This window comes from Oncorhynchus clarkii, chromosome 12 (assembly GCF_045791955.1).
Source record: "Oncorhynchus clarkii lewisi isolate Uvic-CL-2024 chromosome 12, UVic_Ocla_1.0, whole genome shotgun sequence".
Taxonomy (NCBI): Eukaryota; Metazoa; Chordata; class Actinopteri; order Salmoniformes; family Salmonidae; genus Oncorhynchus; species Oncorhynchus clarkii.
Genome location: NC_092158.1, coordinates 82,726,172 through 82,748,050, shown reverse-complemented (window position 1 = coordinate 82,748,050; position 21,879 = coordinate 82,726,172). Strand labels below are relative to the sequence as shown.

The 21,879-nt window shown below is 41.4% G+C and overlaps 3 protein-coding genes and 1 long non-coding RNA gene across 7 annotated transcripts; 2 read left to right on the top strand and 2 right to left on the bottom strand.

Moving 5' to 3' along the window:
* Positions 1-335: 335 nt before the first annotated feature.
* LOC139421514 (PH domain containing endocytic trafficking adaptor 2) lies at positions 336-2,342 on the bottom strand. Of its 2 annotated transcripts, none has more exons than XM_071172476.1 (4): positions 2,133-2,339; positions 1,769-1,877; positions 1,078-1,318; positions 336-969 (listed from the first exon to the last, which is right to left on the bottom strand). In XM_071172476.1, exons 1-4 carry the CDS (start codon positions 2,246-2,248, stop codon positions 530-532), a joined length of 906 nt encoding a protein of 301 aa, XP_071028577.1. In that variant the 5' UTR covers positions 2,249-2,339; the 3' UTR covers positions 336-529. The 2 variants fall into 2 exon arrangements, with proteins under 2 accessions (XP_071028577.1, XP_071028576.1); XM_071172475.1 differs by having other exon boundaries at positions 340-969; positions 1,078-1,384; positions 2,133-2,342.
* Positions 2,343-3,132: 790 nt separating this feature from the next.
* On the top strand, positions 3,133-6,068 carry LOC139421513 (CD2 antigen cytoplasmic tail-binding protein 2-like). 2 transcript variants are annotated; one of them, XM_071172473.1, is made up of 7 exons: positions 3,133-3,213; positions 3,729-3,804; positions 3,994-4,126; positions 4,476-4,633; positions 4,717-5,296; positions 5,411-5,496; positions 5,743-6,068. In XM_071172473.1, exons 2-7 carry the CDS (start codon positions 3,730-3,732, stop codon positions 5,851-5,853), a joined length of 1,143 nt encoding a protein of 380 aa, XP_071028574.1. In that variant the 5' UTR covers positions 3,133-3,213; position 3,729; the 3' UTR covers positions 5,854-6,068. The 2 variants fall into 2 exon arrangements, with proteins under 2 accessions (XP_071028574.1, XP_071028575.1); XM_071172474.1 differs by having other exon boundaries at positions 3,149-3,500.
* Positions 6,069-6,458: 390 nt separating this feature from the next.
* LOC139421510 (serine-rich adhesin for platelets-like) lies at positions 6,459-19,456 on the top strand. Of its 2 annotated transcripts, XM_071172471.1 has the most exons (10): positions 6,459-6,602; positions 7,291-7,460; positions 7,607-7,742; positions 7,839-7,910; positions 9,790-9,833; positions 11,711-15,046; positions 15,137-15,278; positions 17,031-17,143; positions 17,266-17,334; positions 17,461-19,456. In XM_071172471.1, the coding sequence occupies exons 2-10, from the start codon at positions 7,363-7,365 to the stop codon at positions 17,783-17,785; spliced, it is 4,335 nt and encodes a 1,444-aa protein (XP_071028572.1). In that variant the 5' UTR covers positions 6,459-6,602; positions 7,291-7,362; the 3' UTR covers positions 17,786-19,456. The 2 variants fall into 2 exon arrangements, with proteins under 2 accessions (XP_071028572.1, XP_071028573.1); XM_071172472.1 differs by lacking the exon at positions 7,291-7,460 and having other exon boundaries at positions 6,485-6,602.
* Positions 19,457-19,937: 481 nt separating this feature from the next.
* Positions 19,938-21,782, bottom strand: LOC139421511 (uncharacterized). Its single transcript, XR_011635640.1, has 4 exons — positions 21,645-21,782; positions 20,432-20,485; positions 20,250-20,331; positions 19,938-20,071 (listed from the first exon to the last, which is right to left on the bottom strand). It is a non-coding gene; the product is annotated as an uncharacterized lncRNA (long non-coding RNA).
* Between the last annotated feature and the right edge of the window lie 97 nt (positions 21,783-21,879).

The following is a 21,879-nucleotide window of genomic DNA, read 5'->3' as shown; positions in this document are numbered from 1 at the left end:
GATTGCTGACAGAAAGTTAAGCTTCACACTTAACATCAATATTACCTAGAAAATAGACCAGTGGTTTTAATGATAATTTACAAACAGTAACAGACAAACTAGTAGGAGTGCCAGTACTCTGAAATAAGAAAGTGACTATCATTTGAGGAACTAGAGTGTTTAAGAGGAACCAGTCACCTGTGTATACAGCATGAGCTGATTATAGTCCTATAACCTAACGTAGCAGGTGCAAAAGAAACACCCAAGCAGAGTTCCCACATCAGGGCTGTATCCCTGACAACCAGATGCATCCGGTTGTTTGCAACACCACTATGGGTGAGAGTCTCTGCTTTGTGACAAGACATTTTTAGGCTCACCATCAACCTCATAGGACTATAATCCCATCATGATGTATACACAGGTGACTAGTTCTTCTTTAAATGCTCTAGATCCTCAAATTATAAAGGCACTTTCTTATTTCAGATTACTGGCATTCACACCAAAGTCCTCATCAAAATAACCAGAGTGGTGACTGTCTGATCTCTGTGGGTCAGTGTTCACTCAGGTCAATGAGATCCTCCTCAAGGTGCTCCTCTTCCTCCTGCCTCCTCCTCAGCCAATCAGCTCTCAGCTGCTTCACCTCCTCTCCATAGTAATCATGTAGCTTGGTGAAATCCTCTAGAGGATCAAAGTCCACTTGTGGCCATTCCCCATATGGTGGTGCTGGTCCATTTATAGGTGTGACGTGTGCGTTTCTCTTGGGCCAATGCTTAGGGGACCTCTTATTGATGACTTTGCTGGGGATTGGAGGGGCTTGTAATACATTACTGGCACTGTGGCTTCCCCCTTCTCTCCTCGCTGGTCCTGGCATGAGGAAGGAGGAGGAGCATGAGTTCAGGTAAGTCATGGATTGGGTAAGGCACATTGAGCCTGGACCAGTCACAGTGGTTCGTTGATGGGATTCAGCAGGGCCAGCTTGGCGTTTAGCCTCTGCTTAGTGACAAAAGAATACAGGTTGAGAAGCAGGAAAGGAACACATATTTTTGAAGCATGAATACAACAATACACACACACACCACACTTTATCCACACACTCACCTTCGTACTGCTTCCCCAGGTCTCTGACCAGCAGTGAAAGGTAACAGTGGCTGGCTGTGAGCAGGGCTTTGACCCAGCTCTCCTGGCCCAGCTGGTCCTCAGCAGCAAGCCCGTAGGTTTTCAGCCCTGAACCTCTGAACACCATGGAGAAGGCAAACAGTCCTCCCTCAGACTCACAGCGCTGGACAGCACAGCCCTCTAGGACAATAACCCCCAGCAGGTGTCGATCTGCCGGACGCTCCTGGTAGAACAGGAGATTGGCTTTCAGGACAAACCAGCGCCTCTGGTAGGAGGAAGTCCTCTCTTTCTGATGTGGTATGTGTAAGAGGAGGATGCCAGGGTGGTGGGGTGAAAGATGGAGATAGGGAGGAGTAAGTTACAATATTTTTGATGAAGGGAAGTTATAAAGAGTGAGAGAATAGATACGGAGATAAATACAGAGATAATTTTACCCAAATGAGTGCCATTATACAAGCCCTCCATTTCAATGTTCTATTTATGTCAGTGATATATAAATAGAGGGGGGGGTGACATTGATAATAATAAAGTAGCTTCAAATATCAAATGAGATATAATTATTATTAGGCAGGGAAATTCAAAAGGCCAAGAGGAGACTGTGCTATAACAGAATCTCACAGCATATTTATAATGTAATTTGGCTCTTGCTTGTGTCTGTCAAGTTTTACAATACCTTTTTGTAGAGATATCCTTCTTTATCTATCGGTGAGGTGCAGGATAGGTAATGGGTTAAAATCTTCTCATGGATCTTCATTACAACGTTCTCCAACAAAGAGAGGATCCTTTAGAGGATGAAAGGCATCCTTGATAATATCAATCCAGCACCAGTAGTACAAACACATAACATTTGAGCCTTGTTTGTCTGTCATAATACCTCCTTTCTTTTTCACCAGTAAAGCAACATTGCCAGTAACCAGTTGCCATCATCCTGTATTCAACTAGTCCATTCTTTATGACAATGATCTTAAATCTACACACAATTTCCACCTCTATCTCTTGCCAGTCTAGCGGAGGAGTAATGTGTCATCCAAGCTTACCTCTCAGGGTCACTCTCTATCCATCCAATTGTATATGTTTTAGATTTTCTGCCATAAACCTTCACTTGTTCCTCTAAGTCTAATTCCCACAGTAGTTTGTGTTCACTGCAACACATCTAGAATAAGACATTGTTTAAATATAAAGTTTCAGGTTACGAACACAGGTCCTCCCATGGGTACTAGAGGACAAGTGTTGAAATATAAATAACTCAACCCACTTCCTGGAAACAAAACCCTGACACACAATATTCTCTTTCCCCTCTACGCTTAAGTCCACACCTACTACCCAGATAGTATACATTGAGGGGGTGTTCTTCCTCACTTCCCTGTTCTGTGTAAAATGTTAAGTTAATTTCCTCAGTGATGCTTTAGAAAAAAGTCTTACTATATCAAATTGTATTAAATGTGTTCTTGAAGTTGATTAAATGTTCCTTACTTCCTCTGGTGATCGATTCATAACCAAGAATGAATCCTCTCATTAAGGCCTAGTTGGACCCTATAGCACCACTACATTAACATGAGTGGTTATGAGGGCCAGAGCCACATAAACATAGCTTTATCAATGCAGTTTTTAACCTATTTAAATTAATAAATAAACAATAAAAACAAAAAAGGACTAGAGAACAATAACAGTTATCTGACCTCGACCAAGGGAAAACTTGTGCTGGCACTGAAATCATAGAAGCCCAAAGATTATAAAAATACTATGTGGCTTACCTGAACATAGTAACAACACAAGGCTCCTATGAAAAGGAGGAGTGTCATTGGCCTTCAATAAATTGGTGTCTAGAGGCAAATACACCCCCCCCCCCCCCCCCCCCCCCACCCACCCACCCAACACCCATGAAATGCCCTAACATGGAGATAGATACGTTACAAAACATTTAAACACTTCGAAATTAACACACTCTGAATACACCCCGTTCTGGTGCTGAACGTTTTGAATTGTTTAGAGAACTTTTTGAGACCGTGACACCTCTTGAACATGCCGCAGAACTGTACGCATCAAGTTCGACATCACTTCCTGTTTAGTTGAATGGCGCTTGCAGACTTTTCGTATCGATAGCTAGTAGCTAGCGAGGTAGTTTTTCTTAGCTATCTTCTTCTTAGCTAAATTCCTTAGCTATCTGCATTTAGATACATGTTTTATTTTTGGTATTTTTAATTATCCTTATCCATACTCAGATGCACGCAAAGTGTTGTGAAGCTAGCTAACTTACGTCCCTTTAACGTTACTTACTAACTCTGCATGTGTCGTTGTTTTCTTGGTACCTGCTAGTATCTTAACGTTAGTCAGCTAGCAAAACAAAACAAATTTAGCTAGCTATAGCTGTAGTAGTCACACTATTGTGGAGATAATCGTATCACGTAAGTTAACGTCACGTGGAATAGTGTAGTCGCTTAAATATCGATAACATACTTATTCAAAAGCTTCAGTAAATGGTTAGCTAACTAACATTAGTTAACGTTAGCTAGCGCAGTAGTTAGCTAACGTTTGCTAATTAGATTGCTTCCGTTTGATTCATTATAGTACAGTAATATGTAGACATGTATACTACAAACATTTAGATTTGTTTTCTCTTCTGTCACCAACAGAATGTCAAAAAGAAAAGTCACGTTTGGGGACGGCGATGGTGGAGAGTTGTTGGATGACGACGTTCCAAAGAAAAAGGTGCTGCCACAAACACTTGTTCTCAGATCAGTACAGTGCTACATTACATTTTAACAGCATAGAGTGGGACATAATAATTACATATGCTTTTTGATGTAATAATCTTTGTTACTTGTGTTAGCTAGAGGCATTTGTTTGAGGGTTTTCTATACTGACCAGTTTGCTTTATCTCACCTGGGATCTCGCCAGTTATGTGAGGACGTGGTTGGGCCGGGCTCCAGGTTCAAGGGGAAACATTCTCTGGACAGTGACGAGGAGGACGAGGAAGAAGATGGAGATAAGAGCAGCAAATACAACATATTGGCCAGTGACGATGTGGAAGGTTTGTCTTACCAATTTGATTGTCTTCATAACTGAGACCTGGCCCCTACAGTTATTTAAAGGTAGACTCTGAGAAATGGCATTGCCACAAGCAGCGCCGCAGATATTGGGATGAGTGAGACGCAAGACTACCCTCTGACACAGTCACACACAGTATCTGCACATGTGCATGGGTTCGCCTTACCCATTGCAACGTGGTAGCCACAGGACCAAATCAGCAGAGAAGTTGAGCATCGCGCTTCAACACACTTAGCTGTTAGGCAAATTTATCCACTATGCTGTTTAGTTTTTGCATCTGTCATATCGCTGAGTCTACCTGTTAATGTCTAAAAGTGCATGTTTTGTTTTAGGTCAGGAGGGGGCAACAATTGACTGTGACGAGGGAGTTCCCATCACACCCTTTAACCTGGATGAGGAGATGCAAGAAGGGCACTTTGACTCTGAAGGAAACTACTACGTCAAAAAGGATGAGGAGATCAGGGACAACTGGCTTGACAACATTGACTGGGTAACTGTGTCTTTAGTTATTTGATTAGTTGTTCACTGCAGAAATGTCACACAGTGAAGTAATGTATTTGTCTCGCTCTTTAGGTGAAAATAAGAGAGCAACCTACTAAACGAAAGAAGAAAGGTCTGGCAGCCAAGAGGAGGAGGAGAGTGGGGGATGAAGATGAGGCAGAAGAAGAGAAACAGCGAGAGGAGAAGCAGGCAGACAGTGATGAAGAGGAAGACATGGAAGAAGAAAAGGAGCCAGTTGAAGACCCCCTGGCATCCTTCAGCCAGCATCAGCTCACAGAGGCTGTGTTGGAGCTGCTATTACCTGGGGAGACTGTTGCCACAGGGCTTCGCCGGCTTGGAGGCCTAGGTGGGCGTAAGAAGGGAAAGCAGAGAGAAGAGAACGGAAAAGCAGAAGAAACAAATAGGGATACCGAAAAACTGGACAGGCTCACGGCACTTGCAGACAGACTGGTTGGGAGTGGGGTGTTTGAAATATACCAGCAGACGTATGAAAAACTGGCCTACACACTGAAAGGGAAGAGACAGCAGCAATCAGTGGGGAGGAGTTTAAATGGGGAGGAGGAAGAAGATGAGCTTGACATGTTTGCAGACAAAATTGACGAGAAGCACAGTGTCAAAGCTCCGGACAAAGAGGATCAGAATGATGAGACAGGTTAGTGAGAGTAAATTGGTGTGCGGTCAGCTGGTTCCAAACCATTTACACTATTATTACAGGTGCAATTTTTGTTGACTTTTGAGATGTGTAAACATTTTTGTTTGTCTTAAGTGAGTGATCAGGTGATGTGGGAGTATAAATGGGACACAGAGGAGAATTCTGAACTCTACGGCCCCTTCAGCAGTCAGCAGATGCAGGTTTGAATTATCTCATTTTCTATTTCAGTATATTGGACAATAAATTAAGGGCAGCAGTATCTGCACTTCTGCTCTAGTAACTGTCCTAGGGGTAGGAACATCAACAGTACCTGCCATTCTGCTCCTGGTCTGTTTTCCTGGTGGTCACAGTTTATTTTCCTTCTTCCCTTATGATCCTGTACCTGGTTATACTGGATTAGGCCAGGCCGGTTCTGTCCAGTAATCCCTATTTTCTGTCTCTTTCAGGGCTGGGTGGATGAGGGCTATTTCAAAGATGGTGTTTACTGCAGGAGGATTGAACAGGGAAGCGCTCAGTTCTACAATTCCAAGAGACTAGACTTTGATCTTTACACATGACCATGATCAGTTCTTGACTAATAATTTGATGTATTATGTTGTTTCATGTGGACCCCAGGAAGAGTAGCTGCTGTGTTTGCAGTGGCTAATGGGGACCCTAATAAATACCAATGATAGTCTCTCGCTCACACCCACACACACATCCACATTCTCTGTTATCTGATCTCTTATTGTATGTAGCCTTCCTGTTTTAAAATAAACAAATTGGTATTTTATATGGTCTATTTCTTGTCTGCTGCTAAGCCTACAAGCAAGGTCTTGAAACATTGCTAAATGCATTTTACTAAATATGTGTTGGGTTTCTATATAGTGCACAGTTACAACATTGGTTTTAAGAGCAGTTAGACAAATTTGATAAAAATATTTTGTATTACACTGGCTTCTGAACCAGCTACTTTCCGGCTTTCTGATTGGTTCTAATATACATCACTCGAGGACAAAGACTGCTTTCTGACTTGTATTGGCCGTCCTTACCTAACAAGATCCCTTCACTAGAATGCAGTTGGTTGAGAGACGTTTATAGCTTTCCTTCATTGGTTATATTTTCTGGAGGGATTTCGTCCATGTGAACGCTTCCCTCTGATTGGTTTCTTGGTCGGCGTGCCAGTGGAACTTTTGATGATGAACGGACATTTGTGAAATGGTTAAACTTGGGCGCCGTCCTGCGTCGTGTTTACGTTAAAGATGTCTACACAATTATATTATAACAAAACTTCATATTTTTCTTACTAAATAATTGGGGCGGTGCGGTAAGTTTACTACTTAAAGTTGGCTTCATAAAATATGCATATTTGTAATGTTTATGACTATAACGTTATCTCAGCAGTGCATTGGCTGGCTGCGAACGTTAGCATATTTGCTAACGCTAGCTAGCTACTAATACTCACCCTACCTTCATTTTACGTTATCCTCCTTGAAATGATTGAATTCTCCGACTTTACCAAGCTAACTTAGCTAGCTGACTACCACATAGACCTTAGCTGGCTATTGCATTGAAGTTCACGATATGCACAACACAGATCTACTGCGAGTTAACGAATAACGAGCTCTTGTAGAAGTGGCCTCCACCGGTATACCATCCCCATGACAACACAATGTGCTTTGTTCAAAAGAGTGCATGAAAATGATATTAAATTATGCATTTGATCAAATACGGGTAGCAATTAGTGGCTTATTCACGTATTTGTTAGCTGACGAAGTAAAACTAATCAAATCACGTTTTATTGTTCATTCTGGAAAGGTTAAACTAGAAGGTGATCTGTATATGTGTTAGCTGGATGAAAATCAAAGCACAAGCTAGCTAACACTTTCCATTTGTGTACATTTTGCACAAATGTTTACTGTGCAATTGTTGAACATATACCATAACCAAGCAAGCCAGTTCCTACCTATTTTGAAAATGAGATAAAAGCATGTTTATTTCTGTTGTCTTTACAGAGAAAGACAGATAGGGGGAGAGTGAGGATGTTGATCTAGTTCCCTGACTTGCTCCCCTAAATAGTCTGTCCAATGGAGGGAGATGCCAAGGTTCCCCCAACCCCTTTCTGTAATCCCCCTCACAGCGAACCTCCACCCCACCTTCTCCCTCTTTCCTCCATCACCCCCAGGTATAGTTCCCCTGGCACCTTTTGCTTTCCTCTTCCCCTATTGTATTTATATTCTTGCTTGTTTGAAACCCATGTTTTTAACCACCATTGCAATTACTGAGAGCTACTGGTGAAGAGTCCAAACCATAACTGTTCATCTCCCACAGCTGTGAAGATGGCAAAAAGCCTGGTGACAGGAGGAGGAGTGGGCGCATTCAGAAGACACCGAAGAAGCAGGAGCCCAAAGACACAGTGGCGGAGTCCAGACAAAATACATCCCCTGCCAAGAGGGAGAGCAGTGTGGTAGTTTCATGTTTAAGTCTTAATGGTTTCTTAGATATTATAGTCTACTTAAAAGGGTCTTGTTTGGTAATCAGTTCACTCCTTTCTGATCCTTAGATGCAAGTGTCTCAGTCCCTGTCAGTTAAGCTAATGAGAGTTGATCCCCTCCGCAAACAACCGCTAAAAAAGGTATGCAATAAATGTCTATTTGTGCATGGGCCACTTTCTACTGTATCCACTCTAGATAATCTGTCTGTACATCAGTGGTGGTCGGTGCTGGTTAAGATTAGGGTGGACTATTTTTTTAATAAAATTTTTATGAGCATGGCCTTATTCCATTTATCCAGCTCAATGTAACATCGATAGGTTTAGGCTATTACATGATACTTCCACATGATTTTCCCTATACCCATCATGAGGTTGATACAACGTAGCCTACGAACTAAAGTTTACAATGTAGGTGCACAGGCTGCTCAACAAATTGGAGTTATCAAGGTGACAGACAGTAACACATTAAATACCTCCTTGCACACTTGCCTGCATCTAGCTGATCTTGGTGTAATCATTAGTCCAAACAATTGCAAACGAGAGTTACAATTGGACAAATTCAGGTAGGTTTACACCTGTTTCGCTCCATTTGCTTCCGTTTAACAAAAGTTTCTCAACAGAGTCGGCGGAATGAATACACCCAGGATCACCCGCACACACGGTTCACTTTCATAGCAGCCACATACAAACAGCATCATCAATTTGCTCCATGTATAATTCCTTCTCCTTCCATCTACGCACTCTCCTCTCACCTTTTCCCTTCGCTTGTGGTCTGCTGTTGGAATGTAGCCTAATGGAAGAATGTCGCAAATGTGCTTGCCCAGGTGATCAAGATGAAATAACAATAGCCTACGATTGGACCGGCTATAATATTAGTTTTTTAAAAGGTAGTGTGATCACAGAGGGGTTCCAGAGGGGTTCCGATCTATGCGGTAGCAAGGGTTGGCGTAAACCGAGGAAGAGTCGGGTTTTTAAGTTGCAAAAACAAATGATGTATTTAATGTTCACAGAATGGCACTTGACCGGTTCAAGAAAGGAAACAAAATCCTAGCTTGGTTCAGAGCACTTTACTTACACACCAATGAGCCTTTTGATAATCAAAAAATTAAATAGTCTCTTTTGTGGCTTGGCTTAGCTTGGCAATGGCTTGCGTTTACGGGAATCACCCACGCACGTTCTTCATCTTTTAATCCGTTCTTTGTCTTTCGATGTCCGTTTCTGGTTTCTTCGTTCTATATTTCTCCTTATTTCTTTGTCCGTTCCTTCCTCTCCTCCCGCGTTTCCCACTGTTCTCTTTTTTCCCCCTGTGCGTAATTGTCTCTGTGCCTGCGCCGGTAATAAGTTATGTGATCGGAGAATCCTGTGACGTCGGCAGGGATTCCCTGAGTGTCCCCCCCCCCCCCCCCCCCCCCCGACTCCCATTTACCCCCACACCTCCGGATGGTTCACAGCAGACTAATATAACTGATATCTGAGTTTTTTTTATGTACATGAGAAACATAGCCCTACCAATTTGTAAATCATTCTGCAACCCCCCTTCCTGAGAGAGAAAATAGACGATACGATCGTATATCAACGACGTTTGGACAGGACCATGTGTTATTCCAGACATGGCCCAACCCTAGTGCACTGTGTTTTGGTAGTACAGTGCCCTACACAATGCCGTGGTGTAAACGGTAGAAAGATGTAAATTAATCCTCTTACATGGTCTACTGCATCTTAGAGATGCACAGCAAGGAGCAATAATTAGTGTCTGCAAACATGACTGACCTAACTAGCCGATAGCCAGACATCCTCAGTGATGTTTACATTAACAATCAGTTTTGTTGCAGATTGACGCTGTCTCTATAAAAGCCATTTTGCAACCAAAAAACAAACACATATTTTTTTTTTGCATAAATTCTTTAATAACCTATTTATTTTTCATGGTCACTATGCGTGAGAAAGGCAGAGGCAATTATGGCAAAGTGATTACACTATGTGGATATGTTTATGATGTAAATATTTACTTACTTTGCAGAGCGGTTTGGATCTCAATGTTGCATCAGAATGTCAAATGTCTAAGTGAGTATGATGACTTACATAGAAGTTCAATGTTTTTTTGTGTGCATATGACTTGATTTGTTCAAATGTCTAGAAACCAAGTGTTTTACCATGGGTGGAGAAATTGATTCAGTCAGTGGCTGTTTCCATTAACCTATCAAGTGATTTTTGTCAACATTTAGCAAGTTCGCATAGAAAATAGATGCAACATTTGCCTGCTACAGTGCGTTTCCAATGAACTATCTTGTGTCGATTTAAAAACAGCTGGACGTAATGCCGTCACACCTAAACATATATATTTTTTAAATGAAGTGGTTGAAGTCTTTCCATTAACCATTTAGGTAAATTGAGCATTAATAAATTGGTTACTGCCTGTATGCCCTCCTACCCATCTGTTTCATGTTTTGTTTGGCCTTCGAAAGCCAGCATGTATAGAATGCAATAATTGACTAATATTTGCCACATTCTAATACAGTGTTTCCCAAACTAGGGGTCGCGACCCCATGTGAGGTCACCTGATTTGAAAATGGGATAAAAATAAATGAAATTGCTCTTGGTTCATAGAATTGAGGTTACATCAGTAACCTCCGATAGCTGCTAGATGCAGTTGTAATAAACAGTGATTTCTGTATTTATTTTTTTACAAATTTTGATCTTTTGAACTGTTTAAGCAACAACATATTATGACCCCATCACTGAAAGATGCAACTTTGTTTCCCTCTACGATGCCCACAAGCCGCACAGGACTCATTAGAACAGAGTGGACAAGACCAGGCACTAAATAAGACTGGGAGGAAAAGAACAAAACCAATGATAGTATTTTCTACAGAAAAGATCATACGAAATGATTGCCGATCTTTTGAACTTCCCAATACCTTTCTGGTGCATTTCAGTCACTTCAAACCATACTTCCTTCAGATTTAAATAATATCAGAAGCACTGTCGGACAGATTTGTAATAGACTGTCATAGTCCCAATGAAGAATCAACGGCCAATGTTCACTTTCTATCACTTTATTTACATGGTGGGGTCCCTCCCCCCAAAAGTTAGGGAACCTCTCATATAATTATCATGTGCCACTGTGAAACCTGCACTCCTGTAGATCTGAAATAATTGGATGGTGAAACTTGCATCCAGCCAACCAGAAAAGCAAGGCAAAGCAATTCAGGCTTTCTTGAAAGTCAAGACCAATCTTATCCTGCAAAGAAACATTATTTTCATAGTTGAATAATACATTTAGAAAACAGTAGGCATTTAGAATGAAATGTTGAGTGGAGCTTTATAGTTGGGTGATAACATCACGTGCCCCGTACCTTAAATTATTCAGTAATAACTTATTCAGAAAAAAAATATTTCTGTTTGTTGCAATAAAGATAAACAAAAAGAAAAATCCTCCCCCTGTCGAATGGATACAAATGTTGTCGATCTTTAGAAACGTTCTCCTATAGCTGCTGTTTTTGATTACACGTTGTTGTTGTTGTTTTGCGGCATTGCTTTTGTCAAATAAACCTGGGTCAATGGAAACCTGCCTAGTGAGATCAGTGATCATGGATGGTGTTGCTCAGTTGGCCAGGTTGATCTCTTTTGGGATGAAAAAGGATGGAGTAAAAATAGATGAAGTGAAATGGATGGAGTTAACATTTCAGATTAGGGGAAGGCTTGTCGGATTACGTTCAACTTCTTCATATCCCCAACTGTAGTTTAAGGTAGGGGTACTAGTCAGGGAATTATTTGGTTAAGATTAATTCATAAGTATTCATAAAAACAAGCTGGTAGTGCCTTAGTTTGGATGAATAATACCATTCCACCTAATTGTAGTTTGTTAAACATACCTGTATTTTGTACAGTACTGTTGTTTTTCTCTGTTCATGTGTTCTTTTTGTTTCTTTCCATTGTAGGAACAAAGACACAAAAGGCTCAAATGACAAAGCGATTCCATCCTCTTCCACATTAACTTTAGATGTAAATACTACTGACAAGACTGAACATGATTTCATCCAATCAGGCATGGAGGTTGGCTGTGGAAAGTCCCCTGGAAGCCCGAGCTCTGTCAAGCGATGGGTGATTGGCCCATTGTTTCAGTCATTTAAATCCAAGATGGCCAGTTTCACACAGATTGTCATGAGTCCCGTCCGACTTTTCAAACCCAATGGCTCCCCACCTGAACCAGATGTAGACGTCTCCTCTGCCTCTCATAGTTCTCACCAACAAGGACCTGGGTACGAGCTAACCTCTGGCACAGTGCAACACTTGGAAGCTGGAAGAGGAGGAAATGACCCTGCCTCTCGTAAACACTTAAAGTTCAGCATGGATCTAAAAACCCACGGCACTCCAGAAGAGGATGAGTTTTCTCTTGAGGGGAAACAAAATATAATGCCACCTGGAGATGCGCAAAGGGACACCTGTATGTCAAACAGCTCAGAAAAGGAGACCAATAACAATGATTCATTACCTTGTATGCAGCGTAGTTCTCTACTCAGAAGCAGTATCAAGTGTGATTCTGTATCAACGGAGTCCCAGTTCAACTCATGCTCTTCCATGTCCTTTCAACCCCCTGACCCCTCAAGTTCCTCATGTGGGTCCAAGCTGTCTCTCATTGTTCAAATGGAGGAGCAGGTGGATTTGACAGGAGCTCACCGGAGACCATTGCGCCGAAAATGTGTTTTTCTAAATGAAGCTGCATCACAGAGCAGTCCCTCTGCTGCAATTAACGCATCTGAAGCAGACCACATCTCTAGTTTGCCAGCTGAAGTAGGAATCTGTGAGCCCAAGGCTAAACGGCTTGCCACAAAATCGTATGTAGAGTACAAAATCTGGGACTGTATTGACAGTGAAACATCTAGTCCATTATCATCCTCTATCTACAATACCCCTTCTAAGAGTCTATGCCAGGCAGATGATGACAGCATAAAAGCTGTTGGTCTGCCTCAAGACCGAAACATGTTGGTGTGTGGTTCCCAGTCACATATATCTATCCGGAAAAGTTCCAGAAAACCTGTAAACACAACACTGAACAACTGTGCCTCAGTCAGTCAGTGTCTTCAAAAGCAGATAGATGAGTGTGAAGGAAAGCAAGGCTATATGGCAGGCTCAGCAAAGGAAGTTAAGAGGAGATGCAGAGCAACTCCTTTTACAGCGATTAAGAGAGACGCAGAGAAAAAGAAAAGAGTGAAACTGACGAAAAGAGAGCGATGTGAAGAGGTTAGAAAAGAAGAAACGGTAGCTGTTGATTTAGAAAGTTACACATTAACATCGGTAGAGCACACAAGTGATGTAGAACTTGTCCAGCCGGGGGTTGGATCAAAACCGTGTGCAACTTCTAAATCTCAGTCTCTTAAAAGTAGGGTGCTGCTTCGGGTTAGCCAGAGTTCTACCGTATACATTGAAACCACTCAAAAACCCTCTGAAACACATGTACCTCTGATGGAGGTGATGAAGGACAAAGGTAGAGGTCGAAGTGGGCGTTTTAAGAAAAATAAGTCTCTCACAGTAATGGCCACTTCAAGTAATGGGAGTGTGCTAGAGCACAGTAATGACAGTTTGTGTGACAACAGCATAGCAGCCAGCAATAGTAGGGGTATGACCAGTGCCTTGAGTTATGGTGACACTGACTCTAGTTCAGCATGTAATATGGAAATGGTAACTACCATGACAACCGCTTTGATGAAAGAAAATCATGAACTGCCTGTCTCTGATCAGCACTTGGATATCAAGGGGAAGTGGCCTCAAACGGCATCCAAAAATCTGCAAAAATACATCTGTAAGAAGAGGAAGATTTCCCCAGTGGTTGAAGTGGAGTCATCTCAAAATCAACAAAAGTGTCTGAAGTTGAATGAGATCACTTCAGAAGAGAGTCATCCACTGAAACCACCGAAACAAAATAAATCCAGGAGGTCTCATAACTCACGCTCAACCCAACAGCTTGGCACGTCTTCAGGGCTGACTGGTGTTGGTGCCGATCACTTGCACTCTTTGAAGCCCAGCAAAGATGACAATGTCCATGTAGCTTCTAGATCTTCAGACGTTACACAACAGACATTACAGACGACCGCAGTGGTGGCTGTCCACAAAGACGCAGGTTGGGGAGCAGAAATGAGTGGGTCTGACTCTAGCAAGAGCCCAAAGAAGAGTCGGAATGGATCTAATAAAATGTCTGTCAGTGATGTGTTACTGGTGGATAAGAGGTTTGTGGAACCCCTTGGTGGACGTAAGAGAGTCAGGGGAGGTCCGTCCACAGAGGACAATGCCGAGACAACTCAGTCCCTGCAACTTAATCAAATAACAGTTGAAGAAAAAAAGAGAACTGTGCCTTGGCCTGTGCGAACTTATCCCAAATGTTCAATCATGCTGAACAAAAATATGGTGAAACATTCTATGGCTTTGCAAGGAAATTATGTGGCAATGGACTCTGATGTAGAAGTGTTTTCCACTGCCTCTGAACCAACTAACCTTGGCCAGAACAAGACTGTTGACCAGGTGATGGAGGAGGAGCAGGGGAAGGAGGATGAGTGTTCTGAACTGCCTGTACCCTCTGAGAGGAGGCTCAGGGGGAGGGGGCAAAAAAAGAAGCCAAAGAAAGCAGCTAATCAATGTAGGAAGCACAGGCCTGTGATTAGGAAGAGGGGGCGGGAAGAAGAGGAGAAAAATACCGCGATTGGTGAGCAGATGGACTTTTCATCAGATAACAACACCACCCTTAACAAGCGTCTGTTGCGCAGCTACTCCTGCCCAGAGATCCCTGCTCTCCTCCACCATGACAGCCACTGGACCACCTCTCTGCATGGCAGGATCCTCTCCGTACCCCGGCTCCACCCCGCCCTCTTTCCTCCTGTCCCCACTCCTCCCGCACCGTCCAGACGTCCACGCCGTCATACTGTCTCTAGTGTGGAAATTGAGAGGGAGATAGCTCCGTTATGCCTGCGTAAAGAGGTGTTCCCCTCAAAAAGGTCCTATTCATTGGGCAACCCGTCCTACCACCTGTTACCCAGTGTGCCACTCTCCACTTCCATCTCTGTCTGGGCCTCCTGCTTCCTGTCAAGCCCCCTGGCCTTCCTCTCCAGGAAATTGCAAAAAGGAAGTCTAGCTGCCACTAGTAGTGCTTGCAGTCATGATACCTCCCCTTCCTCCTCTTCCATTTCACCATCCTGCTCTTCTGTACGCCACCTGTTCTCCAGTTCCGACCCCTGTGACCTGACATCAGACATATCCTCTGCTTCAGTCTCCTCCCTTTGCAGGTAAAACACCACTTTGTCCTTTGTTCAAAAATACATATTTTCCTTTTTGATTACAGTAGTTAAAAATGATTCATTCCACCATGTTTCCAGTGCATTGTCAAAGATTCCCTTGGAGAATGAAACAAGCCAGCAGCATGAGGAGGATGGGGAGAATGTGGAGGACAGTTTCAGGAATGAGTTCGAAGCCATAAGGATGAGAGAGGAAAAAGCATTGTCAGATTCTGAAATTAAGGTACACTCACCACGGAATATTTAATGTGAACTATGTCATTTACATATGACATACAGCATGTGATTAGTTACGAAGATGAGTAGATACAGTGCCTTGCGAAAGTATTCGGCCCCCTTGAACTTTGCGACCTTTTGCCACATTTCAGGCTTCAAACATAAAGATATAAAACTGTATTTTTTTGTGAAGAATCAACAAGTGGGACACAATCATGAAGTGGAACGACATTTATTGGATATTTCAAACTTTTTTAACAAATCAAAAACTGAAAAATTGGGCGTGCAAAATTATTCAGCCCCTTTACTTTCAGTGCAGCAAACTCTCTCCAGAAGTTCAGTGAGGATCTCTGAATGATCCAATGTTGACCTAAATGACTAATGATGATAAATACAATCCACCTGTGTGTAATCAAGTCTCCGTATAAATGCACCTGCACTGTGATAGTCTCAGAGGTCCGTTAAAAGCGCAGAGAGCATCATGAAGAACAAGGAACACACTAGGCAGGTCCGAGATACTGTTGTGAAGAAGTTTAAAGCCGGATTTGGATACAAAAAGATTTCCCAAGCTTTAAACATCCCAAGGAGCACTGTGCAAGCGATAATATTGAAATGGAAGGAGTATCAGACCACTGCAAATCTACCAAGACCTGGCCGTCCCTCTAAACTTTCAGCTCATACAAGGAGAAGACTGATCAGAGATGCAGCCAAGAGGCCCATGATCACTCTGGATGAACTGCAGAGATCTACAGCTGAGGTGGGAGACTCTGTCCATAGGACAACAATCAGTCGTATATTGCACAAATCTGGCCTTTATGGAAGAGTGGCAAGAAGAAAGCCATTTCTTAAAGATATCCATAAAAAGTGTTGTTTAAAGTTTGCCACAAGCCACCTGGGAGACACACCAAACATGTGGAAGAAGGTGCTCTGGTCAGATGAAACCAAAATTGAACTTTTTGGCAACAATGCAAAACGTTATGTTTGGCGTAAAAGCAACACACCATCCCCACTGTCAAACATGGTGGTGGCAGCATCATGGTTTGGGCCTGCTTTTCTTCAGCAGGGACAGGGAAGATGGTTAAAATTGATGGGAAGATGGATGGAGCCAAATACAGGACCATTCTGGAAGAAAACCTGATGGAGTCTGCAAAAGACCTGAGACTGGGACAGAGATTTGTCTTCCAACAAGACAATGATCCAAAACATAAAGCAAAATCTACAATGAAATGGTTCAAAAATAAACATATCCAGGTGTTAGAATGGCCAAGTCAAAGTCCAGACCTGAATCCAATCGAGAATCTGTGGAAAGAACTGAAAACTGCTGTTCACAAATGCTCTCCATCCAACCTCACTGAGCTCGAGCTGTTTTGCAAGAAGGAATGGGAAAAAAATTCAGTCTCTCGATGTGCAAAACTGATAGAGACATACCCCAAGCGACTTACAGCTGTAATCGCAGCAAAAGGTGGCGCTACAAAGTATTAACTTAAGGGGGCTGAATAATTTTGCACGCCCAATTTTTCAGTTTTTGATTTGTTAAAAAAGTTTGAAATATCCAATAAATGTCGTTCCACTTCATGATTGTGTCCCACTTGTTGTTGATTCTTCACAAAAAAATACAGTTTTATATCTTTGTTTGAAGCCTGAAATGTGGCAAAAGGTCGCAAAGTTCAAGGGGGCCGAATACTTTCGCAAGGCACTGTAAGTGAGTCTGGCTTTAACCCACCTTCACCATGGTAACACTGTGGTGGTGTTTGCACAGTTGGAAACCGGCAAATATGAGGAACGAAGGAAAGTGTCATCAATTCGAATTCGTAAATCCTTACCCAAACCACTCCACAACCTCACACCCATGGGCCTGCCCAAGCCTATCAGGTATGTGTATTTGAAGTGTGTGATGGTGTGCCTGTGTGTATATGGTAAACTTGCTACCTGTATTCGTAAAATGTTATGACATGGATGACTAAAACCCCAACTAATCTGTTGTGTTCCAACAGGGTGAAGAAGAAGGAGTTCAGTTTGGAGGAAATCTACACTAATAAAAACTTCACCAAGCCCCCTGAAAGGTTACTGTTCACTCATGCATCCTATTGTTCATCCTACAGTACAGGTAATCATCATTGTAATGACTGACTGTAACTTTCCTTTCATTAACAACTTCCTTGCTCTGTGTTTATTTTTATTCGTCCCAGACGGCTGGAGACCATATTTGAGGTGCCACTCAGTCGACGCGATGGGTCTCATTCCCTCCTTGGTCAGAAGCGCATGAAACGTTTTGTGGAGTTCCCAGAGGTTGGTGTGGCCAGAAAGCCAAGGAAGCCACTTGTTGGTGCTGGGGCAGGGGGTGGTTTACCCAGGAAAGCTGGGGTTGGCTCTCCTTTTGGAAGGCCCAAGCGCGGGGGTTGCCTCTCTTCTAAAGATCATCCCACCCTCAATCTGCAGGAGCTTGATTCACTTCTTTGCTCCAAGCTTGACCAGCTGGATTCCTGGTTAGCTTTTGACCAGAATATCTGTTGACAAATGCCAATCAAAGGGGTAGAAAATAGCACATTTACATTTTCGAAAATATTGTTATTACAAATTGCCCAGCCCCGTTGCCTTCCATCCAACATCAAGCTCGTCCTCATCTTCTGTAATTGTTTACAATGTTTTTCTTTTGTGGGGGTGTATTATGTACCTTCCATTGAGTCGTTTAAAATGATAATTGAAGAATGTTTGTATTTTCATTGTGTACTATTTGTAGATAACGATATGGAATATACTGTTATTGTAATATTTGATTATCTATGGATGTAATGCATTTTATATCATTGGTTTAGGTCAGTGAGTGCATAAGTGTTTGTATTTAAAACTGCTACTATTTCTGCACTCAGTTTTGTTGATAATCTGTATTCTTAATATGCCAAAGACTCAGCCTTTTAATCATTATTAAACACGTTCTGCTTTATTAATCACTTGCTACTGAATCCTACATTTGGAAGCTCACATGCAACTCAAATCTTTGTGAATATTATTAATAATGCAGTTATTGTATGCACATACTTCTCAAGTAAGGATTCTTACTAGCCAAACCATTTCCAGATGATAATTCTCAATTTAGCTGTAGGTGCAAACCTGTTATTGGCAACTAGCATCAAATGGCAGCTACTTTCAAGATATATTGAATGTTGAATTCTGTTTTTGGCCAAATTATAGCTGTAAGAAAATGTTTCTGGTTCTGACAATCAGACTTCATATTTTCTTTTAGAACCGTCCTTTAATTGTTGCCTGACTATTCCTGCCAATTCTTGCCTTTGTATACACATTACATTGTATTGTTTTCTTCACCTCCGGATCATAACTATAGCAAATAAAATGTATATTGTCCATTTTATACATTTTTGTAAAAAATTCTATGTAGAATTGTTACTTGTGTAAAATTGAACGTAAACGTCATGACACTCCAATGAGTATTTCTATGGAAACATTAGCATGAATATTTTCATCAATGCAGTTTAATGTTTTGTATCATTGTGGATTGTAATGTTTGTTTTCGAATAGCAATATTTAATTGAAAATTGCTAGTCTATACAAATTACTTTTCTATTACATCACATTTTTTGTAATTATATTTCTGAAAATATTTGTCTTTACTGTGTGGTTTGTATTGAATAAATGTATTTGTATGCATTTTTATGTTACAGCTGGAGAGTGACTTTATATTAAGTAAAAGGTATTTGTAGCTATATTAACTTAATGTAAATGAGGCAAATAGCCTGAAAAGGAACTTAATTCAGATCAAATTGTTGTAAATGTATTTTCATTTAATTACAAAATCCTTTAAAACATGCTATGTATAAATATAAAATACAAAGGCAATAACATGAATACAGTAAATGTAGAAATGGTAGACATTTATAGTTAGTTCCTGACATATACAAATAATTTATTTCACTGCTAAATAGAAATATAACATTGTTAAAAAATAAAGTTCATGTTGCATTTCATAAATGGTAAAAGTGAAATGTCATGGTTGAGACAGATAGTGGACATGGGAGTGTTTTGGAGTCAGGCCCCTGTATAGTGGCTCACAGTTTGTTTTGAATTTATACAGGGTTTTTAAAAATCTGCTGTTTTATACTCGTACAGTCTTGGACTCATGTATGTCAGCAAATAAATCGTGTCCATTAAATGCTATCTCAAAAACAAGTGGTTATTTTGTGTCCCCTTGCTCATCTCTCATCTCCGAACCAACCTCTTATTCAGGAAGATGGTAGTTTAACTACAGTCCTTACTCTAAGTGCTAAAAGTCTGGTTGGGCTACTGATAAATGTCGAAATATCTTAATATTTATGACTTATTTATAGCTGTGGTATCACTTGAATGTTAACTATAAACCAGTCTTCCAGCGATAAATTCCAGAGTGACACAAAATAAAGTTAAAGGTGCCTTTGTAAATCCTTATCAGCAAGACAGCCTTATCAGAATGATACTCAGGGAGGCTGTATACAGTGGGGTCTCCCTGAGTCACCGGAGGTGCTTTTCCATCTGTTCCCACCTCACAGTGTCACAGCAGTCCAAGATCAATACTAAAGAAGTTGGACCGCTGTCCTGTAGCCATCCTTATGGTACCGTACATCCACCTTGGTGGTTCCTGGGAATTGGTCAGTCTATCAGAGTGAGTATGTATGACACCAGTCCCAATAGTAGTGGGCTGAGTACCAGAATCACCACCCACACCACAATAGAAATGATCCCAAACGTTTTTGCCCGTTGGGAGTATTGTTTAGCCTTCTCTGGAGTCGTCTTCCTTGCCTCTCGAGCCTGTCATAGGGATAGAAGAGTACATTATATTTTGATATGACTCATATCTAAGATATAGACTCTAAGTGTAGATGTGCACATTTTGAGAACCAAGATGGTCCCTAAAGGGGCAACACCTTTTATTACATTACAGAATATTTACAAAAACCTTTTTTTTTTAAAATAAGCTTGAAATTACCTTGACTGAGTTGACCAAAGCTAAAATGCCAATGCAGGAGAGTCCACAGATGATGCTGCTAATGGCCAGTCTCCTATAGTCCCTGTCCTTGGCACAGGAGGGAACAGTATGGTCACAACCACAGCAGGTGATCACTTGAAGGCAGGTGGTGTCATTTTGGGCATCTGTCGTTTCACCTGTACCTGGGACAGCAGTCAGTGGAATGTCCTCCATTGTTGCTGATTGGGAAGACATTTCTGAGGAGAAAATAGATGCAGCAGAGTTCAGAGGATAGATCAAATGCAGAACAAGGGAATACAATTATTCAAGTCTGATAGTACTGTATTACTTGCAGTTGTGACATTGTCATAAAGGATATAGGATATTAGTTTACTGAAACTAAATTAGTTTGTTCGTCTTTCACTGACATGCCAACAAAAATGGTTTGAGATGCTCATTCTCTGACAGGGTACTTTCTACAGACAAAACACTGTTATGCCCCATGGGATGAGGTATGCATTGCAATCTATCAAACAGGAGCCTGAAGAACTGGAATGATTACACTGTGCAGTGTGCAAGTGAATATATGCCAGAGTTAAATCATTAGCCATGGAGAAAGAAAACAGCAAGAGGGAAATGTTATGATTGTATGTCCACTGAGTATACCAAACATTACAAACACCTTCCTTATATTGAGTTGCACCCCAACAAGTTGGCTGGATGTCCTTTGGATGGTGGACCATTCTTGATACACACGGGAAACTGTTGAGCGTGAAAAACCCAGCAGCGTAGCAGTTCTTGACACAAACCTACTACCATACCCCGTTCAAAGGCATTCACCCTCTGAATAGCACACACCCAATCCATGTCTCAATTGTCTCAAGGCTTCTTTTTTTTACCATGTCCTCCCCTTCATTCATCTACACTGATTGAAGTGACATCAATAAAGGATCACCTGGATTCACCTGTTCAGTCTATGTCATGGAAAGAACAGGTGTTCTTTATGTTTTACTCAGTGTATATCACATTTAAGTGTGTTAGATGTCATTAGATACCATCAACATTATCTTACTGCTGTAATGTTAACATGAGAAACCTTTTCCTGTCCCAGTTTCAGTCTTGACCTGGTGAATTCCAGTAACTTGATATGTATTCTTACGGCAAAGATCATATCAATGAATGAAGAATAGTTACATTGTAATCGTCTCCCTTCAGAACATTATTGGGGGCTTTTCTTGACCTCTCCTCATCAACTGATCATAAAGGAGAAGTATTTTAGGGAAATAACTTCTCAAAGGGAATTACATACGGAACAACATAACACAATTTTTGTGGATTAACAAAGCACACAGTATCTGAAATGAAATAATAGTATATGACACACCATAAAAATTGCACAGATAATAATTGGCTTACTAGTCCAGGCTTGATCTTGATTGGGAAAGTACAGCTCTGTATGCCTCTGTCTACTCTCCAGTCAAACTGAAATCCTCACTTATGACGGCTGACAGAGCTGTGAAGAAGAAAGCTGATCTTTTCTTTGATTTATTTTCCTTCCTGGATTTAGTTAATGATCACAGCTGCTAGTTGGTTGTGGCTTCAGGTTCGCGAAGACTTGATTTAACATATCCAAATGTTATCCAGATATTTC

What these genes read in the sequence shown, in the direction of transcription:
- LOC139421514 (XM_071172475.1), bottom strand. Translation starts at nt 2,248, where the DNA reads ATGTGTTGCAGTGAACACAAACTACTGTGGGAATTAGACTTAGAGGAA. An exon ending in ATAGAGAGTGACCCTGAGAG is followed by an intron (nt 1,878 to 2,132) that starts GTAAGCTTGGAT and finishes CATCCTCTAAAG; the next exon opens with GATCCTCTCTTTGTTGGAGA. An exon ending in AAGGATATCTCTACAAAAAG is followed by an intron (nt 1,385 to 1,768) that starts GTATTGTAAAAC and finishes ATACCACATCAG; the next exon opens with AAAGAGAGGACTTCCTCCTA.
- LOC139421513 (XM_071172473.1), top strand. Translation starts at nt 3,730, where the DNA reads ATGTCAAAAAGAAAAGTCACGTTTGGGGACGGCGATGGTGGAGAGTTG. An exon ending in GGCCAGTGACGATGTGGAAG is followed by an intron (nt 4,127 to 4,475) that starts GTTTGTCTTACC and finishes GTTTTGTTTTAG; the next exon opens with GTCAGGAGGGGGCAACAATT. An exon ending in GGATCAGAATGATGAGACAG is followed by an intron (nt 5,297 to 5,410) that starts GTTAGTGAGAGT and finishes GTTTGTCTTAAG; the next exon opens with TGAGTGATCAGGTGATGTGG.
- LOC139421510 (XM_071172471.1), top strand. Translation starts at nt 7,363, where the DNA reads ATGGAGGGAGATGCCAAGGTTCCCCCAACCCCTTTCTGTAATCCCCCT. An exon ending in GCAAACAACCGCTAAAAAAG is followed by an intron (nt 7,911 to 9,789) that starts GTATGCAATAAA and finishes CTTACTTTGCAG; the next exon opens with AGCGGTTTGGATCTCAATGT. An exon ending in TCAGAATGTCAAATGTCTAA is followed by an intron (nt 9,834 to 11,710) that starts GTGAGTATGATG and finishes TTTCCATTGTAG; the next exon opens with GAACAAAGACACAAAAGGCT.